The sequence below is a fragment of the Gastrolobium bilobum genome, unplaced genomic scaffold (assembly GCF_033153095.1).
Source record: "Gastrolobium bilobum isolate Gb01-03AN ecotype WA unplaced genomic scaffold, APGP_CSIRO_Gbil_v1 utg29767, whole genome shotgun sequence".
NCBI classification, from domain to species: domain Eukaryota; kingdom Viridiplantae; phylum Streptophyta; class Magnoliopsida; order Fabales; family Fabaceae; genus Gastrolobium; species Gastrolobium bilobum.
In genome coordinates, this window is record NW_026895566.1 from 59307 (window position 1) to 72961 (window position 13655).

At 30.5% G+C, this 13655-nt stretch overlaps 1 protein-coding gene across 1 annotated transcript; it reads left to right on the forward strand.

Annotated features, from left to right (window-relative positions):
- Positions 1 to 1394: 1394 nt before the first annotated feature.
- On the forward strand, positions 1395 to 4458 carry LOC133316903 (glutathione S-transferase L2, chloroplastic-like). The gene is made up of 7 exons (XM_061518706.1): positions 1395 to 1973; positions 2055 to 2119; positions 2278 to 2326; positions 2980 to 3046; positions 3263 to 3377; positions 3485 to 3581; positions 4316 to 4458. The coding sequence occupies exons 1-7, from the start codon at positions 1937 to 1939 to the stop codon at positions 4456 to 4458; spliced, it is 573 nt and encodes a 190-aa protein (XP_061374690.1). The 5' UTR covers positions 1395 to 1936.
- The last annotated feature ends 9197 nt before the right edge of the window (positions 4459 to 13655 follow it).

The window sequence follows — 13655 nt, forward strand, 5'->3', positions numbered from 1 at the left end:
CAATTCATAACCAGTTCTTGATTGGTTTTTAAAATTAATTCTAAATCCAAATAAAATATGGGCTTTAAATTTTTGCAACTGTGATAGAGAAAAAGTATCTGTCATTGACACAAAAAATGGGACCCGCTAATATAAAAAAGAAAAGAAAACTAGCACATTATGTACTACCTGTAATATATAATGTGTTGCAGAAAAAAAATTCTGCCACAATTTCAAAAATATTTTTCTGATAAAATATATGTCAATGATATTGAAAATTAAAATAAAAAAATAATTAAAAATAAATGAAAAATAAATAGACAAAAAGAAAATAAAAAAAGAAAAATTTCAATAAATAAATAAAAAAGAGAAAAGAAATAGAGAAGGAAAAAGAAAAATAAATGAAAAGAAGAGAAAAAATCGATTCAGTTTATAAACTAGTTTTCGGTTCAAGAACTAATTTTTAAAAATAGTTCAGTTCAAGAATTGATTTTTAAAATTTAATTTTTTTAAGTGTAGTATTTTTTACGGTTCTTTTGCAAACCCTTAAAAGGCTAAAATTGGTTTTTGAACCAATTATCAACCCAAATTCAAAATATTAAAATATTGAGGAAAAATAAAATATAAAAAATATAAAAAATAACATAAATTTGAAAAAAAGCAATAAACAAATAAAAGAAAAATAAAAGAAAGTAAAAATAAGAGAGAAAATAAATAAGAGAAAAAATACAGTAAAAATAAAGATCAAAGAAGAAACAAAATAAATAATGAAGAAAAATAGATAGAAAAATATAAATATAAATATAAGAGAAGAAGAAAAATTAAAAAACCAATTGGGTTTATGATATCTTAAACTGGTTTTGAAAATTAGTTCTGTTCATAAACCAGTTCATTTTATGAATTGATTTTAGTTCAAGAATTGATTTTTAAAAACTAATTTTTTGTAAATATACTTCAGTTCAATTTTTTAGTTTTTTTTTGCACACTCTTAATGGTGATTGATTCAGCTTCCTTCAATTAACAAGGACTTGAGAGCTTTGTGTAATTTAATTTATTTTTGATAAATATTAGAACACACTCAGGAATATTTCATTACACTTTTTTTATTAGGTAAAATCATATGGTTCCCTGTTTATCAAAAAAAAAAAAAAATCATATGGTTCCCTCACCATTAGAGAATGGATCAAGTTATTTAATGGAGTTAATATGAAATTTCATCCAATAAAAGAGGGATTTTCCTGGAGGTTATTTAGTGGCGTTCTAGAAAAATTGCCACTATGTGATATGAGTTTTAGCAGTTTATTGACCCCCACAATTTATTTACTTTTTCTGACAATTTTAGTAATTTGTTGGCCGCTTTAGATTGCCGTAGATATTTTGTAATTTTTTTTTTTCGTTTTCTGCTGTTTGCAAACGCCACTATCCACTACAATTCTCTTCCACCGTAGAACATTCACCATTTTCGTTCGAATCTAAAAATCTCACCTATAAGTCTGATAATCATCCTTGTATAAATTTTAAAATCATAATTTCCTTAAACTTGTGTGAATTACGATCTCAAGGTTAGTTAGAACTATTTCTCCCAAACTAATGCCCTAGCATTTAGGTAACTCATCTTCTCTCTATCTGATTTGATTTTCATCCATCTCAAGCATGGTTTCATTTTTTTGTTCTTTTCTTCAATTTTTACAGAAATTCTTTAATTCTAATTTTTCTCTTCAATCTTCAGTTCTTCTGATTCATCTTATATAGTTCATTTTTCTTTCCTTTCATCGTGAAATCGTGAATTTCGATTTCACTATCGTCAAGCAAATATGGGGTTATTTGGTAACCAGATGCAGAGCATCTTGTCTATGTGTCATTGAAGAAACATTTATGCAATTGTGATGCACTTTAGTTGCCTCTTGAACTCACCATTGGTTCATCGTTCCGTACACACTAGAATCTTCTCTTCAACATGGACACTGCCAAAGACGAGTTTCTCAAAGAGTTCGGTGAACATTATGACCATTTGGCCGTAATCTTTTTGGTTGCACTGTTCATTTTATGTTCACCCTGCATCTTTTTGGTTGCAGCTCTGGAGGCTCTCGTCAACAACAGAATCAGTGGTCTTCCGGTAATCGATGACGACTGGAATCTGGTAAGTGTTTAATTTAATTACCTTCACATTTCTTTTGCTTTATTATGTAATTCTAATGCTATTTGTGTGCGTGTGTGTGTTTACATTTTGAGTTTATTGCTTTAATTTTTTATTTCATTGGATTATTTTTTATTTTATTTTATTTTTTGGTTCTGCAGGTTGGGGTCGTTTCAGATTATGTCTTGTTAGCAATTGATTCGATATCAGGTACCATTGACATCATGAATACAAAATTGGAAATACTATCTTATCCTACTTTGTCTAGTTTACTTTTGAAGTAGATAAGTTTCTGTTCATTACCGAAGCAAATCAATGTCCATGTAGGTTGATGGGAATGGTTACAGTTTACATTTTATTTTCCCAAATTTTTTGCTGTTATTGTTGAAAGATTGAAGATATTCATATGTTTTATGCCCATGTGTATGTTAGAGACAGTAGTTTCTGTTTTGGTGAGTAGGGAGGCCAAATGGTGGTATTTGACTTTTCTGCCAAGTCTGACTTCAATAAAAATCATCCATAGTGACTGTCACCCTCAACACCACATTAGTGTAAATTCATAGCTGAAAACAACTAACTTGATATATATGGTTGTAGCATAACTAAGTCACTTTTGTCATTTCACAATATTTTTATGCATATTAGCTGTTATATAATTAGTTAAATTTGAAAGTCATATACTTATATTTTTATTGAAAGTCATATAATTAGCTGTTATATAACTTGATATATATGGTATGCTATTTGCATCTTATTCTCTGAAGTGAGCTTGCAAATCATAGGAATTCTCTTTATTTGAAATGGAAGTTCCTTTCTCATTCTAACACATATGCATGAATTCGCATTTTGTTGGACTTTTTCAGATGGCCAAAGATTCTTACTAACTTTTGACTGTATGCCCAGAGTGTATGGATCACCCGTAACTGTAAGGTTGTTTAAGATATCCTGTCCTTATCTTTAGCTCAAATGGTTCTTGCTTTCCTTGCTTTGTGTTAGGAGTTTACTGTTTGGCAGACTGGGTAAGTGAGGTAACATAAGAAACCTTTGGATTAGTTTGAAGGTAACCATACTCGTTATATTCGTGTGTGATTTTCATAATTTATTCGATAATCACAGAATCTCTAACCTTATATTTGTCGGAAGCAGGAATTGCAGGACCAGATACAATTGGTTCCTATTGATCTACCAGATACAATTGGTTCCTATTGATCTACAAAATAGGCCTTCTTGGTATAAGGAGAAAGTCTACCCACCCAACAAGGTCATATTACCTTTGTGCCAAAACCAAGCCATCTTGATCTTATATTTGTTTTGAAAAATAGTGTACCACATCTAAATAGTGATGTTTTGATGTACTTCGAAATCCAGGTTCCATCTTTGGAACACAATAATGAAGTTAGGGGAGAGAGTCTTGATCTGATTAAATATATTGACATTCACTTTGAAGGGCCCTCCGTTTTCCCAAGTGTAGGATAGTTATCTGATTTGCATTGAACTACTGTGTTTAGAAATTTACTATGTGATCAAGAATCATATTCAATTTATATTACCGCCGACTACATTTTTATGCTTTACTTATTCAAGTACTTATTTTAATAACGTTGGTCTCTTTGTACTAATAAGTCATCACAATTTAAAACAGCCTGAAGTGAGAATTATGTCTAGATATGAATGCCCTTAATTTTTTTACATCACTGCAACATATATTAACATACTACTAACTTATCATATAAAGATAACTACAACTGCTCACTATATATAATACGATGATTACACCTTAAAGCATGGCCATTTTATTTAATTTTTTCTTTTTATCCTTTTGAATCTACTTGGTTTTTTAAAAGAAACGTAAAATTTTAAATGATTTTTTTTTTTAAATTTTCAACAAATTTGTGGGGGTCTTAAACCTCCAGAAATTGAAACATTTGTGGGGGTCTGGAGCCTCCAGAAAATATTTCAACAAATTGTGGCGTTGCACATAAGGACCCCACAAAATATGTTGTGGCGTAGGCAAAACTGGGGGTCATTAAGAATGCGACAAATGTACTTTGTGGAGGTCAAAGACCCCCACAAGATGAAAATATGACCCCCACAAAATGCTTGAATTTTTGTAGTATACGCATCGATCTCCATATCTATTTTTCATTTCATTTATAATATTATTTTACGTAGGATCATAAACTTGTATTATATAAACAGATAATGATGAAGCTTCGAGCATGGTGAGGAGATCATTGAAGATAATAAACCTTGAAGACTATGGTGAAACAACTGCAAATCGTGGGCATGATCCTTCATGGAAGAGGTCAACTGGGGGAGGTAATGCAGGGAGAGAAGGCTGAGATCATTAGAAAATATGCAATCGATCATATATCTATTTCAATGCATTCAATTAATGTAATATTTAACCTTGAAATTATATATATATATATATATATATATATATATATATATATATAATAGGGTTCGTTTTTTCTGGAGTTACTGCAGATAATTTATCTACAGTGAGTCCAATACAACGTCGTTTTTGGGTAAAAATCATGGTATTTTTATAATTTTAATTTATTTTAAGATTATTATAATATTTATAATTATAATTTTTTAATCTTTCAATTTCAAAACGACGTCGTTTTGAAAGTAAATGCAGAGAACGTAACTTATCTGCAGTAACTGCAGAAATATTTTTCTGATATATATATATATATATATATATATATATATATATATATATATATAGGCAAAATGATTTCTGCAGCTGCTGTACCTACAGCAAGCAAGGATCCGCGTCCGGATCCTAGGATACGGCAACGGATCTTTGCTTGCTTTTTTTTATTTTTTTTAAAAAGTCGTGGGGCCCACTTTTCTGTGATAACACTATCTACGGCTGCTGCAGAAATGTTAAGCCCATATATATATATATATATATATATATATATATATATTTTTTTTTTTTTTGAGAGGAAGAGTAAAATTATGCAGGAAATGAGAAGAAAAAGAAAACTTTATTAATGTCACGTGCTGTGTGTCTTATTGGATTGAAAGAAACTAGGGACGGTCATGGTACAATACAAATTAAAAGGAGTTATATGATTACCAAAAAAAAAAAAAAGAGTTATATATATAAGAATAATTAAATTGATTACTAGTATCCAAACACGTCTTTGTCAGCATGTCATGTGTATACACAACTAGCTAGCCGACATTATATCACGGATTGACGGTCGTATCTTATATATGAGTAGTAATTATATTTAACAGCAACAAAAAAATTTGCATGAAATGAGCTACCAGGCTAGCATCGAAACTACGTATTTTCAAATTCTTATAATAATTAAGATTGAAATGGAAAATAAAAAAATACTTTTTTATCATGAAAATGGCTAAAGTAGTTGGATTAAAAAAAAAAAATCCCAAATAATTCTTTGGTTTTCACTTTTCAATCATTCACGAACATTGGTGGAGCCACTTGAGAGGTAGGTGGTGGCACCGCCTAATTTTTTAAAATGGTATAAATTAATTTTCTCTAAAACTTTTGATACATGTTTGACATTAGTTGGATTTTTAAAAGTAATATAACATTGGCACTACCTGATTCTATCTTTTGATTGACTTTTTTCTCTGGCTCCGCCACTGTTCACAGATGCCGACTGTTTCATATTCGAGCCAATCGAATTCGAGATCAGTACTAATCGATTGTTAAATCTTTGCACTATACTAATATCCTAATTGTGATACATGTATTTATAACAGGACTAAATCCTCTTATGTCAAATAAAATATGATATAGTCATGTGAGAGAATTATAATCATATAAAGGTAAGCCTGCCCCGCAGATGTATTAGAAATGATACCATGGGACAGATGCAAAGCTAAACAAATTGCTTCTGCCCCAAGAACATAGGACTGTGTTGGTTGTAAGAGGTGTAAATCCGCTTGCCTAACAGATTTTTTAAGTGTTCGAGTTTATTTATGGCATGAAACAACGCAAAGCATGAGTCTAGCTTATTGATACGTGTCAAAAAACACCACATGAATGCAGATCAATGGAGGTAAGAATGAAAGAAAAAAAAAATTGGATGTTATTTTTGTGTAGATGTGATTTTCTCATGTTCATGTTTTATTTAACATGAAGATATATTTCTATTTACAACACAATGTAGCGTCGGAATATATCATTACAGCGTATAGATTTTATCCACAAATTATTTATGATAAATTTACCTTTGAATTGGATGTTAATATTAACAGGTTTAAAAGTAAAAGTTCAATAAAGAAATGAGAATTTTAATATCTGTTAATTTTTGCCATTGCAAAAACTAAACAAGAAATATTTATCTATTTTTCGTCCGAAATTTTTCCAAGACACAAATTATATCTGTCTGAAATAAATGAATCATACATTAATTACCGATTTATTTGTCAAAAATGTATAAATTAAGTAATAATCTAATGGATTAAAAAAATAACTAATTTTGTCTTAAATTAAACTAAAATGTTTCAGTACCTTTTTTATAAAAAAAAATTTGTTTGAAATGTAATTTAGAGCTGAGCAAGACCACACGAGGGGTGAAATTCTCTCTACCACCAAGTTTTTAATACAGTTACGTCAAAATCACTGATTAAGTTATAACAACCTTGTACCAATTGATCCACGTGCTTGGTGATTAGAGGTGTGCATAGTTCAATTCGATTCAATTTTCTTTGTTGATTTGAACTGAATTGAAAAAAATAATCCAATTCTGATAACTGAATTGATTTATTAGTTCAGTTCGGAACTGGTTCATAATTAGTTCTGTTCAATTCATAACCAGTTCTTGATTGGTTTTTAAAATTAATCCCAAATCCAAATAAAATATGGGCTTTAAATTTTTGCAACTGTGATGTGATAGAGAAAAAGTATCTGTCATTGACACAAAAAATGGGACCCGCTAATATAAAAAAAAAAAAAAACTAGCACATTGTACTACCTGTAATATATATATATATATATATATATATATATATATATATATATATATATATAGTGTGTTGCAGAAAAAAATTTCTGCCACAATTTCAGAAATATTTTTCTGATAAAATATATGTCAATGATATTGAAAATTAAAATAAAAAATAAAAAATAATTAAAAATAAATGTGAAATAAATAGACATAAAGAAAAAAAGAAAATAAAAAAAGAAAAATATAAATAAATAAATAAGAGAAAAGAAATAGAGAAGGAAAAAGAAAAAGAAATGAAAAGAAGAGAAAAAAATCGATTCAGTTTATAAACTAGTTTTCGGTTCAAGAACTAATTTTTAAAAATAGTTCAGTTCAAGAATTGATTTTTAAAATTTAATTTTTTTAAGTGTAGTATTTTTTGCGGTTCTTTTGCAAACCCTTAAAAGGCTAAAATTGGGTTTTGAACCAATTATCAACCCAAATGAAAAATATGAAAATATTGAGGAGAAATAAAATATAAATAATATAAATAATAACATAAATTTGAAAAAAGCAATAAACAAATAAAAGAAAAATAAAAGAAAGTAAAAATAAGAGAGAAAATAAATAAGAGAAAAAATACAATAAAAATAAAGATCAAAGAAGAAACAAAATAAAGAATGAAGAAAAATAGAGAGAAAAAATATAAATATAAAAATAAGAGAAGAAGAAAAATTAAAAAGCCAATTTGGTTCATGATATTTTAAACCAGTTCGGTTCTTAAACTGATTTTGAAAATTAGTTCTGTTCATAAACCAATTCATTTTATGAATTGATTTTAGTTCAAGAATTGATTTTTAAAAACTAATTTTTTGTAAATATACTTCAGTTCAATTTTTTGGTTCTTTTGCACACTCCTAACGGTGATTGATTCAGCTTCCTTCAATTAACAAGGACTTGAGAGCTTTGTGTAATTTAATTTATTTTTGATAAATATTAGAACACACTCAGGAATTTTTCATTACACTTTTTTTATTAGGTAAAATCATATGGTTACTGTTATCAAAAAAAAAAAATCATATGGTTCCCTGTTTATCAAAAAAAAAAAATCATATGGTTCCCTCACCATTAGAGACTAGATCAAGTTATTTAATGCAGCTAATATGAAATTTCATCCGATAATAAAAAAAAGTCACTAGGTTTGGCCTAGTGGTAAAAGATTTGGTAAGTTGTATTAGGTTGTGTGTTCAATTATCACTTATATACAAAAAGAAAAATATGTTAAAAAAGAGAGTTAAGAAGTGTAAGGCTGAATTTTATTTATTTATTTATTTGAAATTTATGTAAACAATTTTGACTTTTGACAATTGATCAACTACCAGATTGAAGGATTGTGGTTAACGAGGCTTAACGTGAGCTCACTAATGCCATAGGAACTTGGCACTCGACTTTTTTACCATTGTGTCCATAATTACATAAAAAAAATATCACTTAGCCCTCATTTTTAAACTATTTTAAAAATATGAGATTTTTTCTGAGCATAACACCAATTTGCTTCAGTTTTTAAACTATTTCAAAAATATGAAATTTTTCCTAAACATAACACTAATCCGTGTTTGACCATTGACTAGCCTTCATACTCGAGTATGCGACCTTCGTACTCGAGTAAATCAAGTGTCATACTCGAGTATAGGACCCAGATATTTGAATATTTGTTTTTTCACGCAATATACTCGAGTAAATGAGACCAAATTTTCTACAAAAATGTTTGTACGCATAGCTCTCGAAAAGTGTGACATCCCTCACATACGGGTCTAGGAAATATCCGTTTAATCGTATTGGAGTGTAAAACAATTTTTTTTTATTAAAAGCTAACAAAACCAGCACAATCCCGGAAGTGATTTCTTTTAAATCCTAAAAACCTGTCTGTACTCAAAAATTCGTATTAAACTGGATTCTTGGCCACATGACATGATATTTTTATTTTAGAAAGTAGACATGTGGGGCTTCAAAATGATATAAAATTTTCCTCTATTTGGAAGTCTACAACTCCAAAAATAAAATTTCCAAAATGACGGACAATACTGGATTTTAACCAGAATTCTGATTTGTTACTTTGTAACCTGTTCTCAAAACGTTAGATCCTTGTCACAATCTATTGTTCTCACTTAATTTAACTCAAAATAATGTTCATAAAATGTCCAATTACAAGTTAAATTTTATACCTTGACATTTCACCTATGGCAACTCAATTGATTACCATCATATGATAAAAAACAACATCACAAAATAGCCTACACATACTTCTGGTACCTCATGTCTTAACATAGTCACAGAGAAACTTATGCACAAGTTCACTTACCTACGTCATAATATATCCAAACATTTGCTAGTCTAGTTTCCAGAATCATGCGATAAGTTCTATTTTTAATAAAGCATCAGTATGCCACCGAGAAAATTTTCTGAAAATAATTGCAAACTCTTTCCACCTTGTTGCTTTTTTCCATTGCCGCTCAAAATTCAAAAGAGCATCACATGGAGCAGATCCATCTATTCTGCAGTGCAAATCATGTCACAATTGTCCAGGAGCCCTTGTTCTGGACTATCACAAACAACATAGCTAAGAGTAAAGAGCAAAATCAGATGATGTAAAAAATTTCTTTTACTTTTTCCTTTTTTTTGAAAAAAAAAAAGATCAAGAAAAGAAAATCCAAAGCATGACAACATGGTAACAAAACCATTCTGCCTACGACATAAAGATAGCTAAACATTTATTAACTGGCTTTCACGCTCCATAATCCATAGTTATGCAATCTACAGTAAGTGGAACGACATTATCTTACAACAATGAAATAAGACAATAAAAACTTGTACCAAATCTTTAACTTGGTCATGCAAATAAGATCACAAGGGACGAAATAACAAAAAGAATTAGATATTTGGAGCTAACAGTTACAATTGGTTCATAGACATTCAATAACTAGACCAAGTCCAATAAATTTTAGATTGTTCTAGAATGTCAATTGGAAGCAAATAATACAATTAGGTTACTCTAAACAAAATTCCAATTCAGAATTTGACACTTAAGAAATGTAATCTGATACTTGGAATAATGATATGAAGCCATAACCTAAGCTGACCTGAGAGCCAAGACAAATTCAAGTTGAGCTCTGGTGGGCTAGGCATCCATTACCTTGTGGTCACACGACAAAAAGGAAAATCTTTGGCGAAATAAGTTTTTCTTATCCGGGTAGAGCAATCAGTGGTTGGGGTAGGTGGGGATTGAGATGAGAGTCTTAAGTTATGGTAACAAATCCAATGATAGGAATTGTGTAGCTCTTAAAATCCTATAGCATAGGTGCTTTACTAAGACATTATGGAAAATATTACAAAATATAAATTACTTTGAAAAACTTCAATACACTAGGTGAGTATAATGAGTTTCGAAACAGCGCTTTCATACAATCAAATGATGTATCCCTCTAATTCAACTCTATAACTTAGGGGTTTTACTAAGTCATTATCAATAATATTACATAATATAAATTCTATTCAGAAGCTGCGATAAACATGGCAGACAAATCATGGATAATAGAGAACTTATCATACACTCTAAAAAGTGTAATCCTTGGATCTAGTTACTTAGGGGTTTAATGAATACGTAATGGATAATATCCCTAAAAAAGATTCTATTGAAATAGTTTAAATATGACTATTTTGAGTCCTGACAAAATGGAACAAATAAATGCAACACTTAACAAATTAATATGTCCAATTGGGCTGACAACTTACAGGAAAAGTAGGATTGTGGACATCACCAAAAATTACACTGTCAAGATCATGAAAAAGTCGATGCTCAGGTGTGTCATAGCGACCATCACATAGATCAAGACCTCCTATAAAAGTAGTTATCTTTCGGTTTTGGAAGTAAAAATCATCTGATTCAATCCCTTCGGTTTAATCATGTAATCATCCATTCAGTTTGAATTTTTTGATCCGATCCAATCCAATTTTATTCGGTTTGGATTGAATCGGTTTTCGATTTTTTGAAAAGCCTAAGATTTATATGATGATTATTTGGCAAATATCATATCTTTTATATCTATCGGCTTTATAAAGTTTGTATGATGATTATTGTGCAATCTAAAGCATTGTACAACAAAAAATTAAATTATCATCTTTTACTTTCAACAAAAAAATTTATAATATATTTTGTCTGAGATGTGAAGTAACCCAAATTTTCATCCTAGAGAGGATCTGTTGTACAACAATAACCTATGTAATAAAAATATATTATGTATCTTACAAAAAAAAACATAACATAAATCAAGCACAACCCATTTTCTCCAACAGGATAGATTAATGGGTCTTGGATTTAGAATTTTACTATATGATTTTTGGGCTATGATTGGAGAAAAGCCCAAGTAAGTAAATGGTAAGGTTGGGAAATAATTGGATCGGTTTGGATTAGAACGGTTTTCATCAATCCATCCAAAAACCGATCCAATCCAATTCAATTTTGCAATTTTTTTTCGATTTTCGATTTTCGGTTATTTCGTTTTTCGGTTATTCCGTTCGGTTACCGTGGTTTGAATCAGTTTGGATCGGTTGATGAACACCCCTAGCCTCTGTGTCCATAATAACACATTTTTGGTGGTGTGTGGAGACGCTTCCAACAACCTGTGTTATACCACATCACAAGCAGCTTTACTACACCAATTCTCTAATAAACAGGAGATCATTTAGCAAAGATGAAGAATGATAATGTAACAAGCAGAAAGGTGGGGAAAATATGAAGTAAACAGACATTTATTTGTTAACTTTAAATAGAGAAAGAGTCATAGGAGGAGATCTATTTTCTATGTTCCATTTTGCATTTTCAAAAAAATATACCCACGATTTTGAGATTAGGCCACAAAGCACAGGGCATAACACATTTGACTACAGTCAAAATTAACTCATAAAAAATCCTATCTACTGACTATCTTATGCAGGAGAGTGTATTAAGTCTGTTGCTTCAATACTTTCTTGTTGCTTCAAGAAGCTCATCTTGCATTACTCCAGCCCGCACCAAAAACACCAATTAGCAACTAAGTGAAATTATCAAAAAGCAAAGAATACTAAATTAAATGCCTAAGACTAAGAGACCCTCATCATCTTGAAGAAGAACTTATCGTGTGAAGTCTTATCATCCCAAACAAGCAACAAAACTCGCACCCCTTATTCAGACTTGTACTTGAGTAACTCTCCAAGCGTCATATCTCCACCTTTTGGCGAAGGCCTAGTTGGCTCCCTAACAAGATTCACTTGTGATAAATTGACCAACCCATAAGATACACTATATGATGAGTCTCAGATATAGCATAACAGATATCTTCCCAGCATTTCTCGTGCCTAAAAACCTTTCCACCATCAAGCTTAATCTCCAATACAGTCTCATTGAGACAATGTGCATCTTGGTATAACCTCACCGAACATCCCATCCTCAACGAAAAATACGTGTCGCTCATGCCCTTATGGTCGGGATACGTCGCAATGTCTCGCTGGTACAACGGGTTCTGGTTCACCGGCTTGAACAACATCGAGATGCGCAGTGAGGATATTGGCTTCGCCTGCTCACTAGAGAGGCCAATGAACAAGCCAGAAATCAGGTTGCCAGCAGCAATATTTCGCGCCGAAATCTTAACGATGCTTATTGTCTAGACTTTTTGACCATTGTGCCCTTAATTACATAAAAAAATACCACTTTGCCCATATTTTTAAACTATTTCAAAAATATGACATTTTTCCTAAACATAACATCATTCTACCCTTGTTTGACCGTTGATTGGCCTTCATACTTGAGTATGTGACCTTCATACTTAAGTAAATTAAGTGTCATGAGTTTATACTAGAGTATAGGACCCAAATACTCGATTATTTGTTGTTCCACACAATATACTCGAGTATATGGGTCATGTACTCGAGTAAATGAGACCAAATTTCCTACAGGAATTATGCAACGCATAGCTCTTGAAAAGTTAAGCCGAATAAAAAAAGCACCTGATTCGGACACCCGAATTAAAAGTTACGGTCTTCCAAAGTTTTACTCTAAAATTTTGTAATGGCAATAGATTTTGTGATACTCACAAAGCTCCTCCTCAAGTTACTTGAGTCAAATCCAATATTACGAATATATGACTATAGAAACTTGTTTGACTCGAAAAATCTCGTGAAAAAAAATTAATCGTAAAACTTCGAAATACCCTATTTTTTGACTCTCATGTCCGAATCAATTTTTTTTATTCCATATAATTTTTTGAGAGCTACGAGTTGGAAAACTCCCGTAAGATTATTTGTTAGTGTTTGAAAGTAAAAATTTAAATAACATCATGTCGCAAAGGTAAAATATGCCAAATGGGGCACAAAGAAGGATTTTTTGGACCAAATTTCCAAATGGAAAATTTTTTGGCACAAAAAAGCACCTAATTCGGACACTCGAGTCAAAAGTTATGACCTTATGATGTTTTACTCTAAAATTTTCAAAATTTTGTAATGCCAATAGGTTTTGCAATACCCACAAAACTTGATTGATCCAAAAAATATGGTCTTCCGAAGTTCTACAATTAAATTCTTTTCAC

Coding starts and splice junctions, on each gene's coding strand:
- LOC133316903 (XM_061518706.1), top strand. CDS start 1,937: ATGGACACTGCCAAAGACGAGTTTCTCAAAGAGTTCG. Junction 3,047..3,262: donor GGATCACCCGTAACTGTAAG/GTTGTTTAAGAT, acceptor TGTCGGAAGCAG/GAATTGCAGGACCAGATACA. Junction 3,582..4,315: donor AGGGCCCTCCGTTTTCCCAA/GTGTAGGATAGT, acceptor TTATATAAACAG/ATAATGATGAAGCTTCGAGC.